The 22,989-nt window shown below is 39.9% G+C and overlaps 2 protein-coding genes across 2 annotated transcripts; one reads left to right on the forward strand and one right to left on the reverse strand.

Moving 5' to 3' along the window:
- Positions 1-19: 19 nt before the first annotated feature.
- On the reverse strand, positions 20-20,274 carry epsti1 (epithelial stromal interaction 1). Its single transcript, XM_026145106.2, has 10 exons — positions 19,705-20,274; positions 16,329-16,387; positions 16,160-16,243; positions 15,995-16,068; positions 15,667-15,750; positions 12,776-12,849; positions 10,921-10,999; positions 4,358-4,428; positions 3,805-3,962; positions 20-1,363 (listed from the first exon to the last, which is right to left on the reverse strand). The coding sequence occupies exons 1-10, from the start codon at positions 19,863-19,865 to the stop codon at positions 1,218-1,220; spliced, it is 990 nt and encodes a 329-aa protein (XP_026000891.2). The 5' UTR covers positions 19,866-20,274; the 3' UTR covers positions 20-1,217.
- LOC113008084 (uncharacterized) lies at positions 20,268-22,247 on the forward strand. Its single transcript, XM_026145238.2, has 2 exons — positions 20,268-20,714; positions 20,916-22,247. The coding sequence occupies exons 1-2, from the start codon at positions 20,283-20,285 to the stop codon at positions 21,351-21,353; spliced, it is 870 nt and encodes a 289-aa protein (XP_026001023.2). The 5' UTR covers positions 20,268-20,282; the 3' UTR covers positions 21,354-22,247.
- The last annotated feature ends 742 nt before the right edge of the window (positions 22,248-22,989 follow it).

Raw genomic sequence — 22,989 nt, forward strand, 5'->3', positions numbered from 1 at the left:
GAAATGAAAATGTACTGACTTTGATTTAAATAGATGAGTTTATTTAGGGGTATACCACACAGTAAATATTTTTCACTGAAATTTAAATGCATCACCTTTATGACTAAGTGTAAAACTGCTGCAATAATATGTGATTTCTTGGTGTTCTCCAAAGGGAAGACATTTCCCGGATGACTCTGTAGCACTCCTCATGACTTCATGCTTTAGTAAAAGGGGATTTTCAGCCCCTCGTGTTGAGAGCAACGCCCTTTGTTCTTTTGTTGCCACCACCAGGTGATAACCACCTGTGCTGTCCAGTTCATTGATGTTATGAGGTTAAATTTTACTGCACCAGCAGCAGCTCACTGCCCACTGTGTAACACAGTGATGAGAAGCAAAGGGATTAAATGGCTACAACACATGAATATAAACAGTGATGAACATTCAACCAAACAGTGTTTCCCTGCAGCCCCCTAAAAACAACTTTGACTTTGAACTGAAACTAATAACAAAAAGGCTTTCTACAAAAAACCTTGTTTTCAAGAAAGAATAACTGGACTTCTTTGGAAAAATGTCATTTTTGTATGTGCCTGTTAGAACGTTTCTGTCCCGACTGGCACAACGTGGCAGAACAATTTTCTAAAGTCAAAAATGACATACTTAAATTTTTTTTTTCTATAGATACATTACACACAACTTTAATTATAAAACAGAACAAAAAGCATCATGCATGTTGCTAGTGCTTTCTTCCATTTGCACACACTGATTTAATCAAGAGCTCCAAATATGAGCTGAAGATTTTGAGTCATTGCGATGACCTTTAACCAAACTGGTGAAAACGAGCATCAATTCTACTCGATGTCAAGACAAAACCACAACATGACTCACTACTGAATGCAGACAGATACACAACACCAAACACTCAGTGATTAATAGCATAACCAAAAACAGATCCCATAGAGCACATATCATGTAGGTATGTTTTCAAAGGAGTCTAATGCATTGTAGTCAGCTCTGCTTTGTATACTGATCTACCATCAAAGTAGATAAACTTTGTCTTTGCCAATTCTCTACCATCTGCACCCTGAGTAAACATGCTTATTTGGCCCATGGCCTACAGTGTTAAACAGAAAATTAAGGACAAACAGCTCCTTCATTAACTCTTTTCTCTCTAGATGCCTGTAGGAGCTGTTGTAAATTGTTGTGTTTATGGGGAAAAAAATTATAATACATGAAGTTCAACTCAGTGTGCTGATAAGTAGTGTGGACGCCTCCTCATAATCCCTGTTACACTGGGTAAAGATGTCCTCTAGGAAGTCTCTGTCACAGTTTGGAAAGCTCTTGATGAGCTTCATCAGGGCCTGGTCATACTCAGCCCGTGGGTCTGGAAAACACACAGGAAAGAATACACATAAAGTTTAATTTGTTGTTCTCTTGAGACCCCTGTGGAAAGAGGGCTCCTTGATTGTCCTGAAATATACTTTCTTTCCTTCTCATGTATAGCTGGAGGCCTTATCATACCATGTTTTCATATTTTCTTTTTCAGCTAGCACGATCTGTTTTGCAGAACATTTGTACACATGATTGGTTACCAAACGCTCTAGAGCCAATCCCCAAAATCTTGATTTTCTTAGATATTTTGTTAATAATATAGTCAAACAAAGGAAAGGGGGATTCCAATGTTTACAGTCATTTCTTTCAGGCAGCATAGAGACTCTCCTGTCTGATAACTTTAGCAACTATTCCTCTCGAGTCCCCCATCGTTCATTATGATGCTGCTGGGGTATGATGACGCCGATTATCACAGTAATAATAGGGCATTATCATTGTTAAACATAGCAGATTCATGACTAAAAAATTTATATAATGATCTTCTCTTTAATAAATCTCATTGATGGTGACATTGTAAGAGCTTACACGAGGCTGGTTTCCATTCCCATCTGTAGCAATGAATGGTTGCAGACATTCCCTAAATTAATCATTTGCATGTAAAAACACAGTCTGCACCACAAATTATTGGACTGGGCAATAAAAACAAGAGCGAAGAAGAAGCACACTTTCGCCAAACCATTCATTGGCGAAGTCGAGAAAAAGGCGGTGGGTTTTTTTTTAGTTGATGGTCTTTGATGAGTGGGGCTGGCAAATAGTGAGGGACAGGAGAGGCCTTCACCCAAACAGGTTCCGGCAGAGTGGAAAGACATGATCATCGGGCTAGCTGGCAGATAGGGCTGGTGGGTAGTGTTCAGACAGCAATTAGCGAAGAATGAAAAGCAACTGAGTGGTAGGACAAGACACTGTTTACTACCAATACCAGATTCCAATACATCCTTAGCCCTTCCTTTGTCAAGAGCAATTACACCAAATACAGATCTTAGCTTATTTGTCCTTTGTTCAAGTTTTGTCATCTGTGCACTGTGGTCTAACTCAAAACAGAATATGAGGTCAACAGGGCATGCATTAGGTCAATCTGAGAGTTTCAGGAGTGCCCTCCAGTGGACCGCTAGGCAAACTACTTTCAACGGAGTGAAAAGTGGCACAGAAGGTTTGAATAAAGATGACACTATTGAAATGGGCGTGTGCTCAGCGTTGTCCATAGACTGTATGTAAAACATGGACATAGCCTCCTGATCTGAAACCCTACGAAGTCCGATTGTAATATGAGAAAAACTGCCGTGTTGCCTGAGTTATGTCAACAAACATTTTCTTGATGTCTTTATGGTTTCAAAGCTCCACGTCTCAATTAATTATTTCATTTATTTACAGCATTATGGTTTTTTTTTTGTAAATTATGATCCCACATAGTTACTCTGTATGGGATAACATTCTCTAACAAATAATAAAGAAAGTTAGGGTGTGACCATCTGATGAGATTTTCTGCGTTCATAACTCCACTAGCTGAAAAGCAGTCCCAAACAACGAAAGCGCCTCGACCGTGTTTCACAGTGGGCTGCAGACACCCACTGTTGTAACTCACTTTTTAAAAGATTATATGTACACTTTCTATTTGCAGAGAGTATTATTTATTAATAAATACGTTAAAAATATTATACATTTCTCTCTATATATCATAGTTAAAAATATTAGGAATACAACAATATAAATGTTTTTAACCACAATAATTTGAAAAAGAACGCACATTTGGTGAACATGTTCAAATGCAATAGGTAGTCCGTTTTCTTTTGTTTGCTGTGAACACGAGTTATTCATATCTGCATCTGTATCCAGTCAGGTGTCAATCCAGAACAATTGTATAAGGGCGGCATTGCCCCTTGGCACATCTGTCTGGCTCCAGGCCAAGAGTCTGTCAGTCTTGCCTTGCTTCAGCGCAAGTAGAGAATTTACCTCGAAGACTGCCTGAATCGTAATAACAAACAGTAGAAGTTTGCGTGCGTCAAGCTTTGATCCTCTCAGTGCCCTGTCTGCTAAGTCACACATTTAAATGTGTTTGATATTTGGCATCATCCGTGCTAACTGCCAGGCAGAAGTGGAAAATACTTTGTTACTCACACTTACAGTATAGAGACACACACACATTTACGGCTCCCCATTACTAAAAGCACTAGTTTCAGCAGGTTTTGAATGCCCGGAGCTACAGTATCACAACGTACCACACATAGTTTCCTACCTACATTTTTGAAGCATGTAAAGCACCTACACCTAACATAGACTAAACAGGCAGTCAGAGTCCACTGAAAAAGGATGAGGTGGGCAAGTCTTCTCAAATGTCCGATTTAGGTTTGGTTAACCAGTGCTGAGCCAGACTAAAAAAAAAAGGCATGAGAAACAGAACAATGAGCGTTATTTACAGGTCCAGTCTAAGCTCACCAGCTTCTTCTGTCCAGCCGGAGCAGCTCTGTTCTGGATCTGGTTTCAGGTGTGACAACGGGGCTTGACTTTCTGCCTCCTGAGTACTTTCGAATTTTGGCTCTCTCTCGCTTCCTCTGGCTTGACCTTCAAGCTTGTCCAAAAAGACCGCGTTCACCCTGTCAAAGCATAGTGAAATTAACAAAATGCTTCACATAAAACTTGCAAATGTTCTATTTTACAACTCCACATGCCTGCAGGCTCCAAATGTCAGTGAGCGGGAAGTGTTTGACAGCTTTTTAAACTTCTGTACCCACTAATATATAGTGGAAGTTGCAGCCACTTAACATCCATCAACCCAGCCAGTCTACACTGGTTTTGTTCCAAAAGGAATGAACAAAAACACACTATTAATCTTACTGGGAGCATTCTTGCATGGGTAGTTTGTATTTAGTTTCAACATTTTTTTAATATTGAGTGAGTCTTTCATCAAGTGGCTCAGCACCGTTTCTTCCAAATTGTGTGCTTTTATGTTAACTTTACATAAGATATAAGATATAAAGGGTCTTCATACCTCTTGTGTTCCAGCTGCACTTCTCTCAGATTTCTTGATTCCTTTGTCTGTTTACCCTCCACATCTGTGCTCTGACAAAAAAAAGGGAAAAAAAGAAAATGTCAAATTTCCGCCCGCTAAGACTGAAGAATTTGTATTATTGTAAAGGTCATAGGTCTGACAGTTGGAAAAAAAAAAAAAACATTCCTCTCTCCCACTGACAACACCTCCTGCTGTCCTCATGGTGCCTCTTTGAGGTGAGGATAATTTCTCAACTCCCACTATGTTGTTCTGCTGTAATAAATCATTTTAAATGGATCTGTGCGGTTGGAATACATACAAAATGTGGTTTGTTGTTATCTTGCTGAAATAAGCAAGACCTTCTCTACACTGTAAAAAAAATTGTAATATAAAAGTAGTTTACTGCGTATTTTACAGTTTTGTACTGTTCTTCTAGAATATCATTAAATTTACATAAATAGACAGTGATTTTACATTTCAAATGTAAATTAACGTAAAATCACTGTAAATGTAATAAAACATAATTTTCTTGTTTTTTAAATGTATTTGTCTTTACATGTGCATATTTAGATTGTTAAAAACATTCACAAATGCATCATAATTTCACAAATATTTGTCTGTTATTTGAAAGATTTAACTGTTAAATTCAAATGTAAAGCTATGGAAAAATATATAAAATGATTCGTATAAACTTTTTTTTTCATCAAATAATAATAATTATTATTGTTATTTAGGGCGATCGTGGCTCAAGAGTTGGCAGTTCGCCTTGTAATCGGAAGGTTGCCGGTTCGAGCCCCGGCTCAGACACGCTCGGTCGTTGTGTCCTTGGGCAAGACTCTTCACCTACCACCTACTGGTGATGGGCAGAGGGGAATTATAAAGTGGAATTGTAAAGCGCTTTGAGGGTCTCATGAAGCGCTATATGAATGCAATCCATTATTATTTAAACCAACTGTTAACTGTATATTTCTGTACATTTAAGTATTATTTTTCATATTGCCGCATTCATTGACCTTGTTTAGAGGTAATTTCATTGTTCAATCACATTAAATTGTTCCTAATTTAATGTTTAAAAGTACTTGAAAAAGACTGTATTGTCATTACTGAAATAACCGTATTTTCATGGGAAAGTTCTTTGCTGTTATTTTATGGTATTATTTTGGTGCCCCAGCTGCCAGAATATTACTGTTTTTTAGGACTTTTTTTTTTACGGTGTAGAAATTTAAACTCTGTTTAAATCCTAATGGTTAATGTATCAGATTATCATAAAGCTAGTATGGCCATTGGCAGATTTTAAGATTAGGTAAATACAACCTTAGAACTAAGCCAAAATGCAGAAGCATTGTGTGAGAAAGTCCACACTTACTGCTACCGTAGGCATTAGGAGGGTAAGTCGCAGCTAGGTGCATTTGATCATAGTTAGCCGAAGTAAATAACTGGCTCTTATATGAGACATGCTGTTTATTCAACATATCTCATTCACCTATTCTCATACACACTTTTTTTCTACATCTAAGTGCTTTCTATTTAATAATCACACTCAAGCAACTGTTTGTTAACACAATGCCAATTAGGAAAAATGTCAGTGACAATTCTACAACAATTCCTTCTTTAAAAAGGAATTGCTACTGCCTACACTTTGGTTCGCAATGCTGCTTTTGAAAAAAAAAAGCCCCACAAGATTTGCAGAACAATGTGTTTCAGACAGACAAAACAAAAGTGGAGAGTTTGTCCACAATGCACAGCACCATGTTGTGAGAAAACTAAACATAGCATATCAGCACACACACCTGATAAAAACTGTCCAGCACAGCATTATTCATTTTGTAGCTGCGTGACCTGGGCAGCAGGTCAACCATGAACTCCTCTGAATACCCAAGTATTTTAGAGTCAAATGTGAGAATAATTTAAATTGGGTTATGCAACAGGACAATGACCCCAAAGCACAGCAGCACATCTACAAAAGAATGGCTAAAAAGGAGTCAAGGTGTTGTAAGTTTGATTTAGATTGAGTTTTACACTGGATGCCCTTCCTAAAAGAAGGCTAGAATCAAAGCAGCACCCTTTTCTTGCCAAGCAAATACATCAGCCACTATACCACTTGAGGAGTTTACACTGGAGTTTGCTTAATTACTGACAAGAAATGAATTCAACACATTCATCTCACTCGTTTTTACTCTGTTTTTCTTCCCAGGAGAGTTAATGGGTCAGTGAGGGGAAGACGGAGCACAGCCCACCTGTGTCAGCCCTCTGCTGCATCAAAGCTTAGTATCAAATCTCCCACTCAAACACACAAGCACCCGCCTACAAATAGAGGATATGAAGGGGAGAGCAATGTGACTTATGGAGCCAATGCTGAAAGAACAACAGCTCCCAGGGTCTTGGTCAGAACCACATGAAGAAGTTTGCCTTTTGCTGCTCTGTGGCCGCAAGCTTTCATCTCTTAATCTGTGACGTCGATCTGAAAGAGCTGAAGCCTGGGAGTATCAGCAGAAAGAGAGGAGAGGAAAGGCAGGGAAAAGAAAAGAATAGAAAAGAGAGGGGGGGGGGGGGGGGGGAAGCATAGCAAGAGCACAGGAGCAGAGAAGATGGGAAAGGATGTGGAATGAGACATGAGACAGGGAAAGGAAAGAAACTAGTGGTAAAAACAGACAACTAAAGAAGAGAAATGTAGGAGACACAATGAAAAAATTGGAGAAAGCAGGAAAGACAAGAGGTGATGACATGATATGATGGGAGAAGGTTGTGTGAGATGAGAAAGTAGAACACCAGGATGAGGTGATGCTTTGGTACTGTCTGTGACCCTACTGTCACAGACAGCACCAAATCATCTATTTATCATCTATGTATCCTGTCTGTTTGTTTCTGTGTGTATCCCACCCTAAAATAGAGACTCCTTTGTCACTAGAACTGCTTTCTGTGTCTTTCTGCACCAAGGTCTGACCTACAGTCTCCTTTCCCCAATCTCTCTCACCACTAATTTTCCTGGTGAAAGATTTGCATCAGCTCTACAAGATTCAAAAAGAGGCAGAGAGAAAGTAAAACAGTGAGAGAAGCCCACAAAGAAAACATTTCCAAAGTTATTCCTCATGAAAGAACTGCTGCTATTTTAGGAGGAAATGAGGGTCTCTTTCTCAATGTTTGGTCCCCTTTGCTTTCTTATTTGCCAAATGATTTGTCCCAACTGTTGAGGGGTGTGGTTGCGATTAAGATGTTCTCAGTTAAATAGGAAGTAAGCGTAAAGGACAACAATTCACTCTTGGAGTTTATCTTTTTCTCTTTCTAAATCTGTGGGTAATTGAGCGAAAATATGTTTGTTTGTTTTTTGTTTGTTTTTTCTCTCTCTCCTCTTTACCCCATATGTGTATTTGTACAGGTATATAATGACTTTAATATATTCCCTTTGGGTTTTTTTTCTTTTCTTTCTTTTTTGTCTGCTTTGTTCTGTTTTATGCTTTTCTTGATAATGAATAAAAACTGTTTAAAAAAAAAAACAAACAAACAAAAAAAAGAAAACATTTCCCCGCTTCTTCTCCTGTGTAACATCACTGATAGGTCGGGTGGAGAGCACGCATGTTATTAGCACTATGTTTTACTTTCTGACAGAAGCTTTCAACACTCTGCAATAAAAGCAGATTTTCTGAGCTAAAAATAGCCTTGAATTTTCAGAGGCTTACAGCATCTACTTGTTGTAAGACAATAAGCCATTGCCCCTGCAATGATTAAGAGAAATGGTATTTAGAGTTATTTATAGCCAGAGTAAATGATCGCCTGAGGACATTTTCAAAGTAGAATAATTATGGGATAATTTTATAATTACCATTTGGAATTATGTGGTCGAAAGGTAATTTTATTTTTCTATCTTGTATTGAATTAAGTAGCCTTGCGGCACACATGTGACCTGCTCAGCGTGTACTCGGGCGAAAGGCGGGGTACACTTGAACCACATAAATGGAGGAAAGATGGAATTCATTCAAAAATACATGGATGGAATTATTGATTTAAATTATATTTTTATGTAAGTTTGGGATTTTTTCACTATTTTTTTAACTTAATGATCTTTACTTACAAAGACAGTTTTGACATGTTGTTTTGTATTTGTTTCACGTTTTACTGTTTACTCACAATACTCAGATGCTACATTAAAAGTTTGATGTGCAATCTTATGACCTGACATTATTATTGTGCAATTTTTTTAGCCACTACATCAGTCTTATAAATTAATAAATTTTTGGACACTTGCAATTTTGGTATAATTATCCTCTCTTAGTGACTCGGAATTTATACATAAGTGAAAATGTATTACTTTTTATACCATTTATTTCAGAATTTAGCTTTTTTAAACCTCAGTTTTGAATTTTGTATCTTCTAATGCCGACTTGGGGAGTCAATGTTTCAAAGTAAATATGTTTTTTTTAATCTGCCATTTTTATACACCCCCATTTAAGTGATTGTCTTTTCCATTCACATTATTAGACTGACAAGACAAGTGATCCGTTAGGGAGGAACAGGTTTTTTTGGTTTTTATTTTTCCCTCTACATACACTCAACAAAAATATAAACGCAACACCTTTGTTACTGCTCCCATTCCCCATGGGATGGACGTAGAGACCTAAAATTCATTCCAGATACACAATATAACCATCCCTCCCAAACAGTGGTCACAAATCAGTCCAAATGTGTGGTAGTGGGCACATCTGCTATATTGAGATAATCCATCCCACCTCACAGGTGTGCCACATCAGGATGCTGATCTGACATCATGAGTAGTGCACAGGTGTACCTCAGACTGCCCACAACAAAAGGCCACCCTGGAATGTGCAGTTTTGTCTCACAGCAAAATGCCACAGATGCCACAAGCAATGAGGGAGCGTGCAACTGGCATGCTGACAGCAGGAATGTCAACCAGATCTGTCGCCCGTGCATTGAATGTTCATTTCTCAACCATAAGCCGTCTCCACAGGCGTTTCAGAGAATATGGCAGCACATCCAACCGGCCTCACAACCGCAGACCTCGTGTAACCACACCAGCCCAGGACCTCCACATCCAGCTGGTTCACCTCCAAGATCGTCTGAGACCAGCCACCCAGACAGCTGCTGGAACAATTGGTTTGCACAACCAAACAATTTCTGCACAAACTGTCAGAAACCGTCTCAGGGACGCTCAACTGCATGCCCGTCGTCCTCATCGGGGTCTTGACCTGACTCCAGCTCGTCGCCGTAACAGACTTGTGTGGGCAAATGCTCACATTCGATGGCGTCTGGCACGTTGGAGAGGTGTGCGCTTCACGGATGAATCATGGTTCACATTGTTCAGGGCAGATGGCAGCTGAGAATGTCCCAGTTCTTGCATGGCCAGCATACTCACCGGACATGTCACCCATTGAGCATGTTCGGGATGTGCTTGACCGGCGTATACGACAGCGTGTACCAGTTCCCACGAATATCCAACAACCTCGCACAGCCATTGAAGTGGAGTGGACCAACATTCCACAGGCCACAATTGACAATCTGATAGACTCCATGCGACGATGTGTTGCACTGCATGAGGCAAATGGTGGTCACACCAGATACTGACCGGTTCTGGGTCCCCAGACCCCCAATAGCACAAAAAACTGCACATTCCAGGGTGGCCTTTTGTTGTGGGCAGTCTGAGGTACACCTGTGCACTACTCATGATGTCAGATCAGCATCCTGATGTGGCACACCTGTGAGGTGGGATGGATTATCTCAATATAGCAGATGTGCCCACTACCACACATTTGGACTGATTTGTGACCACTGTTTGGGAGGGATGGTTATATTGTGTATCTGGAATGAATTTTAGGTCTCTACGTCCATCCCATGGGGAATGGGAGCAGTAACAAAGGTGTTGCGTTTATATTTTTGTTGAGTGTACTTCTTCCAGCACACGTTATACAACCCTGTTCTGTCTTCTGCAGAAAACCTTGCAGTCATGTCGTGTTGTGTCTCTGTCTCTGCTCAGTGTGAACTCTGGGAAGTCCCTTGAACTTTCCTAGCCTTCCACCGCTTCCATTCTAAGAAAACCAACATTCAGAGAGAAAGAGAGGCTGAGTAAAGACAAAAGGAAGCAGACATTAAAAACAACAGAGGCTGAAAGAGGTAGAAAGACAATACTGACAAGTAACAAGAATATAAAAAATACATACAAAACAAAAAAAATAATAGGAAACTCCCCCAAAAACATTGGCATATTTATCGGTGTATTTTCTTTCCTTTTACTCATCTGTGATCTTACTGTACCGGTGTGTGCTCCATGTATGACCAGTAGATAAACATAAGCTCCCGACCCCTACCCGACCTACATGGGATATAGTTTAATATCCGTGTGGCCTCAGACGATGAAAATTCTGCACCTAAGGGTATTTACTCAGAAAACAGTCTACAAATGTAGATCTACTTGTGTAAAATACCACACAGATTCTCTGACGCCACACATATGAGAGTTAGCACTGACTCCTAGGATGCATAGAGCACATGCATGCATAGGCCCACTGCTGCACAGAGTAAGCAAAACATATATGATTTGGACACCACCTTACCCTGGATGACGTGCGTATGGCAGTGGTGGACGCTGATGAAGCTTTCCTCTCGAAATTCTGAAGAAACCTCTCCTGTGTTCTGCAATAGATAAACACTTTATTTCTTCTGTCGTGCAGCAGACATGGTCACACACACACACACACACACACACACACACACACACACACACACACACACACACACACACACACACACACACACACACAAATAATAAGGCCTTAAGTATTATTTTAATCAGCAGACACTCCACAGACCTGAAAAGCTGACAGTCTGACAAAGGCTGACCACGTTTGTTTGTCCCCGTGTGACACTGTCCCGACTGTGCACAGAGCATCTGCTCTGCTACCCATTAGCCCCTTTTCTAAATATCATCATTGTTTCTTCAGTTCTGTACACTGGTCTGCTGTCTCCTGTTTTTGTTTACCTTGTAAGGAAACCAGGGATGCCACTTGACAAGCAATTACCTTGGGAGTCAGCCAGGGATCATATTCCAGTAACATCGTGGCTGTTGGGGTAATGGATTTAAAGTGGTCAGACAAAAAGGAATGAAGGGGCTGTAGTTACAGTAGACGCTCTGAATCATTAGTCTGTCTATATTTAATAAAATCTCATGACTTTTTTTGGAGAGCACGGAATAATGTTTCTGTTTTTTCTCGGCTTTAATTTGTAAGACATATTTTGAAAGGAAAATATATATTAAAGTCAGGCTAGGAAGTATGTGGAGCAAACCTTACAGCATGTTGTAATTCAAGATGTCTGAGAGAGAGAGTCCTTTCAGAAAAAGAAAAATTACACTACATTAAAACTATGGTGGCACAGAACTTTCACCTGCAATTTTGGGGTTTAAATCCGGTATGAAGCCAAAGGTTTCCACTGGCTTATATTTATTTAGTAGTTATGAGAAGCATGCTCTGTCTGTGCTTGTGTGCTGGGAGACGCTGAAAAACATTTTGATACTTTCTTCACTTTCTCTATTATACCCTCCACAAGTACTACTGTAATTTGTGGAATTTGACAGGGCTGTTGTTTTTCTCCAGCTCAACGCTTAAGCTGCATCAACTATGCAAATGTTTTCCAGTGCCGTGGCAACCAGAGACTATAGAAAGGGAATGACATTCAGAAACTTCAAGCAACTTTGGGCCAAATAACCAATGGCAGCAGGAAGTGGGCGGGACCCAAGATAAACCTTTGGGTCAACTTCCAGACAAGTGATTTTAGTTGCTACCATTGAGAGTGCCGAATACCATTGATTGATATAACCTAGTAGTGAATGGGTTAGAGCAGTGATTCCCAAAATGTTGGCTGGGGCCACCTGGTGGGCTGTACTGTACTGTAGTTGTACTTTTATTATTGAATTGACAGCATGCTGACATAATTTCAGGGAAGACCACAGCTGCATTGATGATGATTTAGTTATGGTCCTGCACTTTAATGTGAAGAAGGATTTAAGAATTCAACTTACAACCAAAAAATTGCTTTTAAAATCAAATCAAATAAATAATCATAATAATAACAATGATACTACGACTAATAATAAGATGAACGAAAGCATAGACTTAGTTTTACCTCACTAAAATTAGGTTCTGTTTATGGCTTCTGTATAGGATCTATGCAACTACCAGCTCATTCCACTGAGATCAGCTGCTGCTTTGGTGAATGCTCAATGACAAGTCATATTTTACTGGGACACATATAGGAAATTAGACACATATCAGCACTCCGCCTGATCTTGTGACATCTGATGCTGAATATAACTAACAGAGATCCATGTTAGAGCATGACAGAACACAACACTGCACACAATACCAGAAGGCAACAGCAATGAAACCCAAGCAACCCCGATCCAGGGCTAACCTGAGGCGGTCCGGCTCAAACTCCTCCCTCCTCCTCTGATCTTCCTGCCGCTCCTTCTCCCGTAGATGCTCAGCCTGCAATACATCACACTCAGTTGCCGTGCCACGAACCTGCTTTCCCCCAAATGTGCAAGTGACATTAACCAAAGTGACTAACGGAGCCATTACATTAGAGCATGCTATATGGACTGTAACATTCATGCATACACATGCTAGTCATGCTTGTTGGGCACGAACACTGGAAATTTTTATATAACTTTAATGCAAAAAACAGCTGCTTGCTTAAGTGAAAATACATTGATGGGGTTTTTTTGCACTAATAAAGTTGTGGAGTTGTAAAGTATTTTGTCTAGTGTCATTTATATCGTTATCGCAAATTTTCAAATGTATATCGTGATAAATATTTTTGGTCACATCGGTGAAAATCCCTCCTAGTACTGTCTATTTTAATGATCTTTTTCTGGCATCACAGACTTTATTTTCTCGTACCATGGTCTTACTGTAAAATAGGACATGGTGTGCTGTTTAAGATAAAGAGGGTGGTGGTGAGAGTCCAGAGACAGGGGTGAAATGTAGTGTGACCCAGCATGTTGTTTTATATGTATGTATTTATTTGCTGGATTACCGATACTCTGTTCTATGTTGTCACAGAGGTCATGGCACAACAGACAAAGATCTGTGGAATACTGGCTTGGTCTTTGCCATTAATCAGCCTTCCGCATTACTCTATCACCATTATTGGAAAGACAGCAGGGCCAAACGTTGAGTAGAATACGTCTGAGTGAAGAGCTTTTCTTTGGGGGCTGAAAACCCCAAAGTCCATTAATCTGTTAGTTCTCACATAGCTTTAGTGCCAAGTGTGTGTGAGAGAAACTCTCGCTAGAGCTCATGTTGATGCTTGTCTCTACTGACATCTGCAGGGTAAGCATGATATTACTCCTCACTAAGGGAAGAAAAATTAGTTCCATGGGGTAGATTTATAAGCTTCTGAGCACTAACATAACAGTAATAAAAAGTAACTTGTCATGCTCACTGGTGAGGAAATGTGATTGATTTAGCTATATGTCTGTGAGTAGGATTTGCATGGGAATTTCACCAAAAATGGGGTTTGGACTTAATTAGAAGTGAATAACTATGGTGGTGATACGATTGGATCCAGGAAATCAGTTTTTACATGTGGATGGAATTAGCCTTGGTAGAAGAATACGAGTTCTTGCTGTTAGCTGCCTGCTCTAGTTTACAATGTGCAGTGTTGTGTTTTACCTGTTTGCATCTGTTGTTTTAGGCTAACCTGGAAATACAGTGCCACTGTAGACAATGGCCTCAGCCTTGTATTCACTCTAATCAAATCCATCAGATCTTTTGTTTTTAGCATTGAAGCATTACAAATGGTTTGCTACAAGACATTAGTACATACTAGAGATGGCACGATACCACTTTTTTATGTCCAATACCGATAGCATAAATTTGGATATCGGCCGATACCGATATGAATCCGATATAGTGTGTTTTTTAAACAACAAAACTGTTTTTTTAAACATCTTGCTGCATTTTGTATAAGTTCAAACTCAAGTTTAAAAAACAAACAAACACTAAAGCTATTCTGTTATACCTGTATGCAAAAAAATACACTGCACCCAAAATATTTCATAGTTCAGCAATACTGATCAATCTAATAAACTTAAACCTACTCCATCCTCCCTATTCTGGTATTTTAATAGGGTTCTAAAACTCCCTGCAAAAAAAAAAAAAAAAAATAGGGAACCACCCCCCACCTCATGATGCTTAATCGACGTAATCAACTTTAATTTGGTGCAGTGTGAAAAAAAAAATGCCCAGAAATAAATTATTTTTCAAGAATAATTAAATAGATTCAACATCTTTCTTCAACAGAATTGCAGACTGCACAGATGGTACCTTCCCAAAGGAAAAAGTAGTATAGCTTACTAGGGTATATTAGACTTAATAGTTACTATATACAGTAACGGACTTCTATACATTTTACATCAGATTAAAACTTTGTGTGTAAGATTCAGATAATTATTTATTAAAAGCTCGACATTTTAAATGAGAATAAGAAAGAAAAGTATGTCTTTGTGCCCCCTTTTCCCTGTTAATGCCCTATCGGCCCCCCTGGCTAAACTTTGCTAGATCCGCCCCTGCACAGTTACCAGCCGTCAGCTACGTAGAAAAAGATCCTCGAGTAGAAAGTAATATTAAATAAATTCTAACAACAGCTTATCAAGGTTAAACGTGCTGCTGTTGTTCAGCCGCTGGTTTCCTCTTTCTGGTGCAAAGTGGGCAATAAACAAACAAGAGAGACAGACCTGCGACAGAATCAGGTGATCAGCTGATCATTAAGCAGTTTCATGATTGAAGTAGGAGCAGGAGAGAGAGGGAGAAGAGGCAGTCGCTCCATATATCTGTTGTTAAGCTTAACGCTGGAATGCTTTACAAACATTCAGAGATGAACTTACACACTTGCTTTACTTCTCTCTGGGATCACTTCCTCGGAGATGAAATGCCGGTTTGGTAGCGAGGCTCCGAATGCTCAACCAGACAACAGGTCTCGCACGCCACAGCCGCTCTATCACGTGATGCATACTGCTCCGACGTGCTACGGTTATGAGCCGAGTTACGCCATATCGCAAGTTTTGTGAGGTGCTTTTTTGATATTTAATGGATTTTTTTTTTTATTTCTCTCCGATATCCGATCCAGTAATTTAGGTCAGTATCGAACCGATACCGATATGTAATATCGGATCGGTCCATCTCTAGTACATACCCTTGATTTAATTCAATTATTCAGCAACAGTTACCTTTACATGGTAAACTAAAGACTACAACAATAATCTGATAATAATCTGCTTGATGTTTTGATTTTATGCTTACCTTCTCCCTCTGTATTGCTTTCATCTTCTGCAACTTTTCCTCCTCTTCCTGTCTCTTCCTCTTGTCATCCTCAGCCTTTTTTATCTAGAAAGAGCATTTGAAATGAAATATTTTATTTTTGGATGAACAGGAGAGGATGCGAGCTAAAGTAGAAATGTATTACTGCATCTCAAACATGGCATGTTTTCATGCACTGTCTGTTTTTTTTTTTTTTTATGGCAGCAGACAAAAATGGTATGTGTAAATAATTTGCTGTAATATTTAGATATATGTAAAGCTCCACAGAAAATAAATGGATGCTTTCCAGAGTGAATAACTTGGCATGTACTTTCTTCTGCAGTTTCATGGATTGATGATTTATTTGCTGTTTTTGCCTGACTTCAGCCAGTGTGACATCACCACCTGGATAAAAGATCAGAATGCCAAATGTCAGTAAGTGAGGATGTGAAGATAAATATAGAAATGGTAAAGGTAGAGGGTAAGGACAGATTACCAAGCCTCTCTGGATTCACACATACAGAGGGGACTCTCTGTGTTTCTTTCCATCTGTTAAGAGCCTCTTCTTCTTTTTGAGCAACTGCAGCAACAACAACAGACCTCTCATTTCATACATTTGGAGAGAAATGTCAAATAAATGAAGATCAAATTGGTGTCATAGTTACTTGTTTTCATCTTGTTTCGCTTAGATTCATTTGGTGGGATAATGGTGTATCCATCTGAGCTGAAACAAGGACAGAGACACAGTGTGACTGTTGGTATTAAGGCAGGAGAAGAACAATACAAAAACTGAGTGCTTCTGGTGTCGAATATTTCCTTTGTTCACTTATAATGAGGTATTTTGAAAGTATTTAGAAAACGTTGCAGTTTCACCTCCGCTAACAAATTAATTTAACTTGATCAGTAGTTTAAGTTTATTCATACACTTCATTTAAGCTTTATTAAAATAATGTAAAAAAATTTAAAAAAATAGTATAGGTAAAATATTGTCAATAAGGTATATCCAAGTACAGTTTGAGTATCTTTTTCTCATCAGTGTGGTACAATTTGCAATGCTACACTGGTCTAGAAATTATTATTATTAATACTAATAATAATGTATACTGCAGAGTAATGAGCACTATGCAGAACACAGTGATGATGTCTTAATGTCAGTGGCTCCTTTGGCCAGCCTTATTATCCCAGCAGGGTACCTGATCACAGGCAGAATGTAGGTGTTGATAGCCTGGATCTTGTTTTTAACCATTCAGCTGATGCCTTCAGGACTTGCCTGACCCTCTGCAGGTACTTGGTGGTTGCAGCTTCCTAGCTGCTTTTCGTGGTTCCCATTTGCATGTGGGAATCCCAGGTATTTGTAGCTGTCTGCATAGTTGCCTTCTGGTAGTTCGATCACCTCCAGTCTGACTACCTTCACTCTCTATGTTACTATCTGACCACACTTCTCAAATCTGAATGACATTCCGATGTCGTCCTGGTGGTTTGGATCAGTGAATCGATATCTCGTTAACTCTTGGCATACAGCTTGATGTCATCCATGTAGAGGAGGTGGCTGACAGTGGCTGTATCCCAATTCAGGGTCTGCAGCCTTAAAGTACGCAGCCTTAACGGTCCACAAGGGCCGCGTACTCAAAGGCCGCTAAGGCTGGAAGTGCGAGGTTTCTGAAATGGGACGGTCTAGCCTCCGTGGCGCTGCCCAGGTTGCCTAGCAACCATGACACTAACAGCTGGAACCATTTCATACAGCATTATTTGACAGAAATGAAGGAAAAAATATTTTGTTCATTTGTTTGTTTGTTTCTACATGAGCTTTGATTTGATAAGTATCTGAGGCTGAGACCACGGGACTGTGGAATCATGATTATTGGGCTTCATTTCTGTACTGAACAGTCATTTTAAGATTAGCTAGTAAATAACAATTAGCTCATGTTGTTCATGAGACTAAAGTCATCTTACTTGTAATATTGGCCATATTGTATTAACTAATATAAATACAATATGGCCAATATTAAAGTTATCATTTCAATCATTATTAGTTATTACAGCAGTGAATGACTGTTTCAAATACTGAGCTGCAGTAAAAATTCAAGCTGCATTTATTCATATTTCCTGTCACCTTAAATCTTCACTGTATATATAACTGTGTTATATATAAGAGACAAATATTGTTCTTTTAATATGTTGGCATTAGTAAATTTGTCTCAGTGCTTACTTTAAATATCCATAAAATAATCAAATTTTCTGTAAGATTAAGGTCGACTATTGAACGGCGTATATTTTAAAGTAAAGGCTTTAAAACCAAGTTAGTACAAACGTCGCTAATGTCACATAACTTTGCTGACATGTGGCCAACAGGAATGTTTTAATGTTCTTCTTTATTAAACATTTGCACATAAATAAGTGACATAATATTCAGTACTTACTTTTAAAAGTTTACTCTTCGTGCGCCCCTCTTCCGCCGTTTTTTGCGCTATGCATTCTGGGATATGTTGGGCCACAAAGTCTACACATCCTTAAAATTCAGGGAAATGAAGGACGCATTTCAGGGCCGCATTTCGAGCAGCCTTTGAATTGGGACAGCCTTCGTCGCGTCGCTGTGACGTAATCAGCCTTAAAAGGCGGCCTTTAAGGCTGCAGACCCTGAATTGGGATACAGCCAGTATCTGTAGCCAGTCTCGTCAATGACCTCACTGAGGGATTCAGGCCTATGCAAAACAGTAGTGGGAAGAGCGCATCTACTTTTTAGATCCCGCGACTTGACAGTGATTTGTGCTTTGGGCTTGAAGTTGGCCTTAATGGGGATGTGGCGAACAACACTAGAGTTCTATAAGAAGGCTCTTAGGGTCCTGTTGATCTTGTGCAAGAGAGTACACCTTGGATGGTTCTGTGGAGAACAGCTGGTTTATTTTCCTGCCTTCTATTTCTGTGGTGTACCTCGTCAATTTCTAGCCACGAGAGCAGTTCCTTCTTCCCAATGTTGTAACACTGAGCTACTAGTTGTTTCGCTGTCAATCTGGATGCTGGGTATTGAGGATTCCATAGGTCCCCTCATTCTATTCATGTAACCTCTTCTGCTGGGATTAACTTACATAGTAGCATTCCAACAGCACCCTATTTTCATCTCTTGCCCAGCTGTGGCTTCTTGTTCCAGTAGCCCACTTCTCATCAGTGTGTCCTGGTTCCTCAACACCTTGTTAATCCGGGCAACATCTGAGCTGTCATGACTTAATTTCTGTCTCTCGTTCATGTCTGAGGTTTGGTTAGGCTAGGTTACACAGCAGTAGCTAAAAACTTACTGCATACATTTAGCTGAAAACGATTCAAGTGAAAATTTCCAGTAGTTATGTAAGGGATATCATTTTGCATTCCATCATTTTTCCCCTTGTTTTCTTTGTATTTCTGTATTTGAGGAAATTTTGTACTGAAGTCTTAAAAAACATAAAAAAAATAATAAAGGATAAATATTACGTATGGCCAAAAAGCCACTCAAAAGCAAAACCACCAGCAGTTTAAGAATATCCAAAAGTATGTGGTAATGAAACTAATATGATGCTGCTTTGAAGGGACAAAGTAAATTGCACTGCTATGGTTTTAAAATCATCTGTTTCCTTTCTAATGTTCATGTGATTTGTTTACTTGAGTAAAATCAAGACATCTTTACAGACTGCACTTTGATAAAACGCCTGTTTACTTTGCTCAACATGCTTATAAAACTGCTTATAAAAGATACTTTCTTCGTATACATAGAAGCTGTGCTTTACCACGAACATTGAAGGCAACGTTTCACTCTCCGATTCCGTGAAACGAAAGTGAAAGTCAGCTCTGTAGGAAAACAGAAATCTACTCCAGTAAATAAAATGTAACACAAATAGAATAAATGTTAGGCAATGAAGAAATTTGCACATAAGAGGCGGTTTATTCAGCCTCCTCTGTGGATCTATAAATGACAACATGAGCTCTCTGTGTGTGTGTGTGTGTGTGTGTGTTTTGCTTTGTTTTTCAGTTTTCAGTTCTTTGTTTTATCAACACAAACTTTGTACTTACTACCGTGGCTGTCCAGTTGGCACTTGTGGATTTCCGTGAACATTTGGATTTGGAAGTGTTTGATCCTGTCCAGACACATCTGTCATCTGTCTCGGGTGTCTGGCGTTTTGGTTTTCCTCGGGGTTTACCTGGTTCCTTTTGTATCTTTGGTCGTAATCCATCGTGTAACCTGCACACCGACAACCTCGGAGAAGATGTCTGCCTGAAGCTAGTTAGTCTGCGGGCACCAGTTAATGTGTTTCTATTCTAAGCCCAGTTTTCTTTTCCAAGTGTAGTCAGGCGACGTGAGGGCACAGCGGAGTGGGAGGATTTTTTTTAACCAACAGCGCCATCTGCTGAGGACAAATGGCAGAGGAGAATTTTAAAAGACCTCTCAAGACCTCTTAAAAGGAACCCCGACTATTATGACAAGTTACTCTAAATATGTTACAAATTATCTCCACTACATAAAAAAAAACCATACTTGAGATTAACTGCAGTTTTTTTGTCATTCATTAAATCTTCGTTGTTTAAAACTATTTTGAAGCCGTGACAGCGGCCATGTTTTTTTTGCACACAATGCATTCTGGGACGATAACATGGGCTTTGGAGTTGACGTCACGCCGCAATGCATTGTGGGAGCGCGGCGCGGGGTCTACGAATCAAAACAAACTCACTGTGTTGGAACGACGGCGACAAGAAACATGCTTAAAAGCAGCTCAAAAGAAAACGGATGGTATAGAGACCGATTGCGTCCAGAGGTGAAGCAGCGGTACTTGGAAAAAAAAGTGTGCATCGCAAATCTGGACCCATATGAAATACGGCAGTGGAGTAAAGACCCAGACGACTTACCGCCACTGTCCTACCCCGATATCTTCACGTATCTTGTTTGTGGAGTAAGCGCTTACACAGCGAACCAGTTTCGTAATTATAAGTCGCTGGAGGCGCACATCCAAGTTACAAACGGCTGGGTGCAAGATTTGGCTATTTTCAAGCCGCCAAACTCTGAGTACATCGTCATTCATACCAAGGTAAGTCAGCTGGAGTGCATCGAGTGAAATAGCCATTGTCCACCCCCCACCATAATTAATGTTATACATTTATCATTGAACTTGTAAAGTAGATGCAAATTAACACATTGATAATCGGGCAAATTATTAACGCCAATTTGTGTCCTCCCTGTCTCATTTCATTTATTGTCTTTACATCAACCTTGTCCTTGTATGTTACAGGTACTGCACTCCCAAAGATTGAATGAACCATGGGTAATTGTAAGCACCACGGGAAAGATCGAAGCCGCACACTGCACCTGTATGGCCGGAGTTGCTGAGACCTGCACCCATGTTGCTGCACTTCTGTTTAAAGTGGAGGCAACAGTGAGGATCCGTGGCACAAAGACAGTCACAGATGAACCAGCCTACTGGGTTTTGCCGGGGAACACAACCAAGATACAGCCAGAGGTTGGCCATAACATTGACTTTACATCTTCAGCAGTACAAAAAAAGACTCTTGATGAAAATATAAACGGACCGTCTGTGGTGAAAGGCAGAAGAAGCAGTCCTTCAAAAAGAAAGATTCCTTCTGCTACGTTTGAGGAGTTGTCACCAGTGTTAGACACACTTCAAAAACACAATAAAGCAGTGTGTTTGTCTGGATTGGAGAAATACTAAACATCACACACTGTAAAGTCATCCACATTACCACTGTCTCTGGCGTGTTTGCACAACACGGGTGCACAGTCCCTTGGCCTTACCGAGCTACAACTGCACTGTGAAAAGTACGTAAACGCAGCAAAAGTTACTGAAGAACATGCAGGAGCTATTGAGGTACGCACAAGACTGCAACACAAGAGCCCAGAATGGTATGTTTGGCGTGCTGGGAGAATCACAGCTTCAATGATGCACGCTGTGTTTGCCACCACTGTAGAAAAATCCGCCATTACTGTGGTTAATCGTGTTTGCTACCCTGTTAACTCTGTCTATAATGTGCAAACAACTTGGGGACTGGAGCATGAACAGGACGCTCGACACGCCTACACCCAGAAAATGTCAGCGTGTCACAATGTCACGTGTGAATGTTGTGGGAAGGGGTACCTGGAAATTAAATGTCCATTTAAATACAGCATTTAAATACAGCATTCAGCAAGGATTGGATGCACATGACAAAGACTTCTGCCTCGAGTTGACAGCAATTGGACTTAACTTGAAGAAAACACATCACTTTTACTCACAAGTGCAAACACAGTTCTTTGTGGCCAACGCAAAGCACTGTGACCTCGTGGTATGGACACAAAAAGACATGGCAGTTGTACGCATCTTCCCTGATGTGCACTCCTGGGAATCACATTTAAAGAAAGCTCAGGAGTTCTTTCAGAAGGTGTGCCTTCCTGAACTAGTAGGAAAACATTTCTCTAAGCAAAATGCAGTCCCGAGTGGTCACAACGTTTTTCCTTCTGGTGTCTAGTTTTTTGTCATAAGTGCATTGAAATATGTATAAATTGATTTCAAACCTGCAGCACTTACCATGTAACAATTGTCAAAGTGTAAAATAAAGAGTCAAATGCAGTTATTTGTCGTTATCTGGCTTTTATTATAACGTCATGAAACAAAGAGTTCAAAGTGATGATAAACTGTCGATTATAGTATACAGGTACAGAAATGGTTACATAACGTAATGTCAGTGTGTTCATACAATCACACATAAAAAAAAGGTTTTCCTAGTACTATGTCTTCAGAGACATACTGAGAGTTTTCACAAATATTAATTAACAAGTACAAGTCTCGTGTGTCTGGTTTCACTACCACACTGGGGCACATGTTAACCAAACCCTAACCAAAACGCAACACACCCTCACAATTTTATCAAGGAAGGTAACGTCTTCACCCTCACATGGAAGAAGAGAACGGATTGTCATGGTAGTATATAGCATTTTGAACTTGTTGCGCAAACTGCCAATTACTCGATCGACATGGATTCTTAGGTGTGCAATGGCTCGTGTATTTTCTGTCCTTGGCATCTAGTTGACAGAAGCCCCTTGTAAATGCTGGGATCTTAACCTCCGTACACATCATTCCCACCGCATCTCTGATGTCAAAGCCTCTGTCAGCCAAAACTACATCCCCTGGTAACAGCTTGTTAAGTATGCCACATTGCTCTGTGATGTGTTTATCTGATGCACGGCCCCCCCACCCCTTAGAAATGAATGAAATTGCACCTTGTGGAGTAATCCCGATCAGGTATTTCATGGTGTGTGTACCCTTGTAGTGCGAGTATGTTTGAGCATGAGCCTTTAAATTAGATGGTCGT

Source organism: Astatotilapia calliptera, chromosome 16 (genome assembly GCF_964374335.1).
Source record: "Astatotilapia calliptera chromosome 16, fAstCal68.1, whole genome shotgun sequence".
NCBI lineage: Eukaryota > Metazoa > Chordata > Actinopteri > Cichliformes > Cichlidae > Astatotilapia > Astatotilapia calliptera.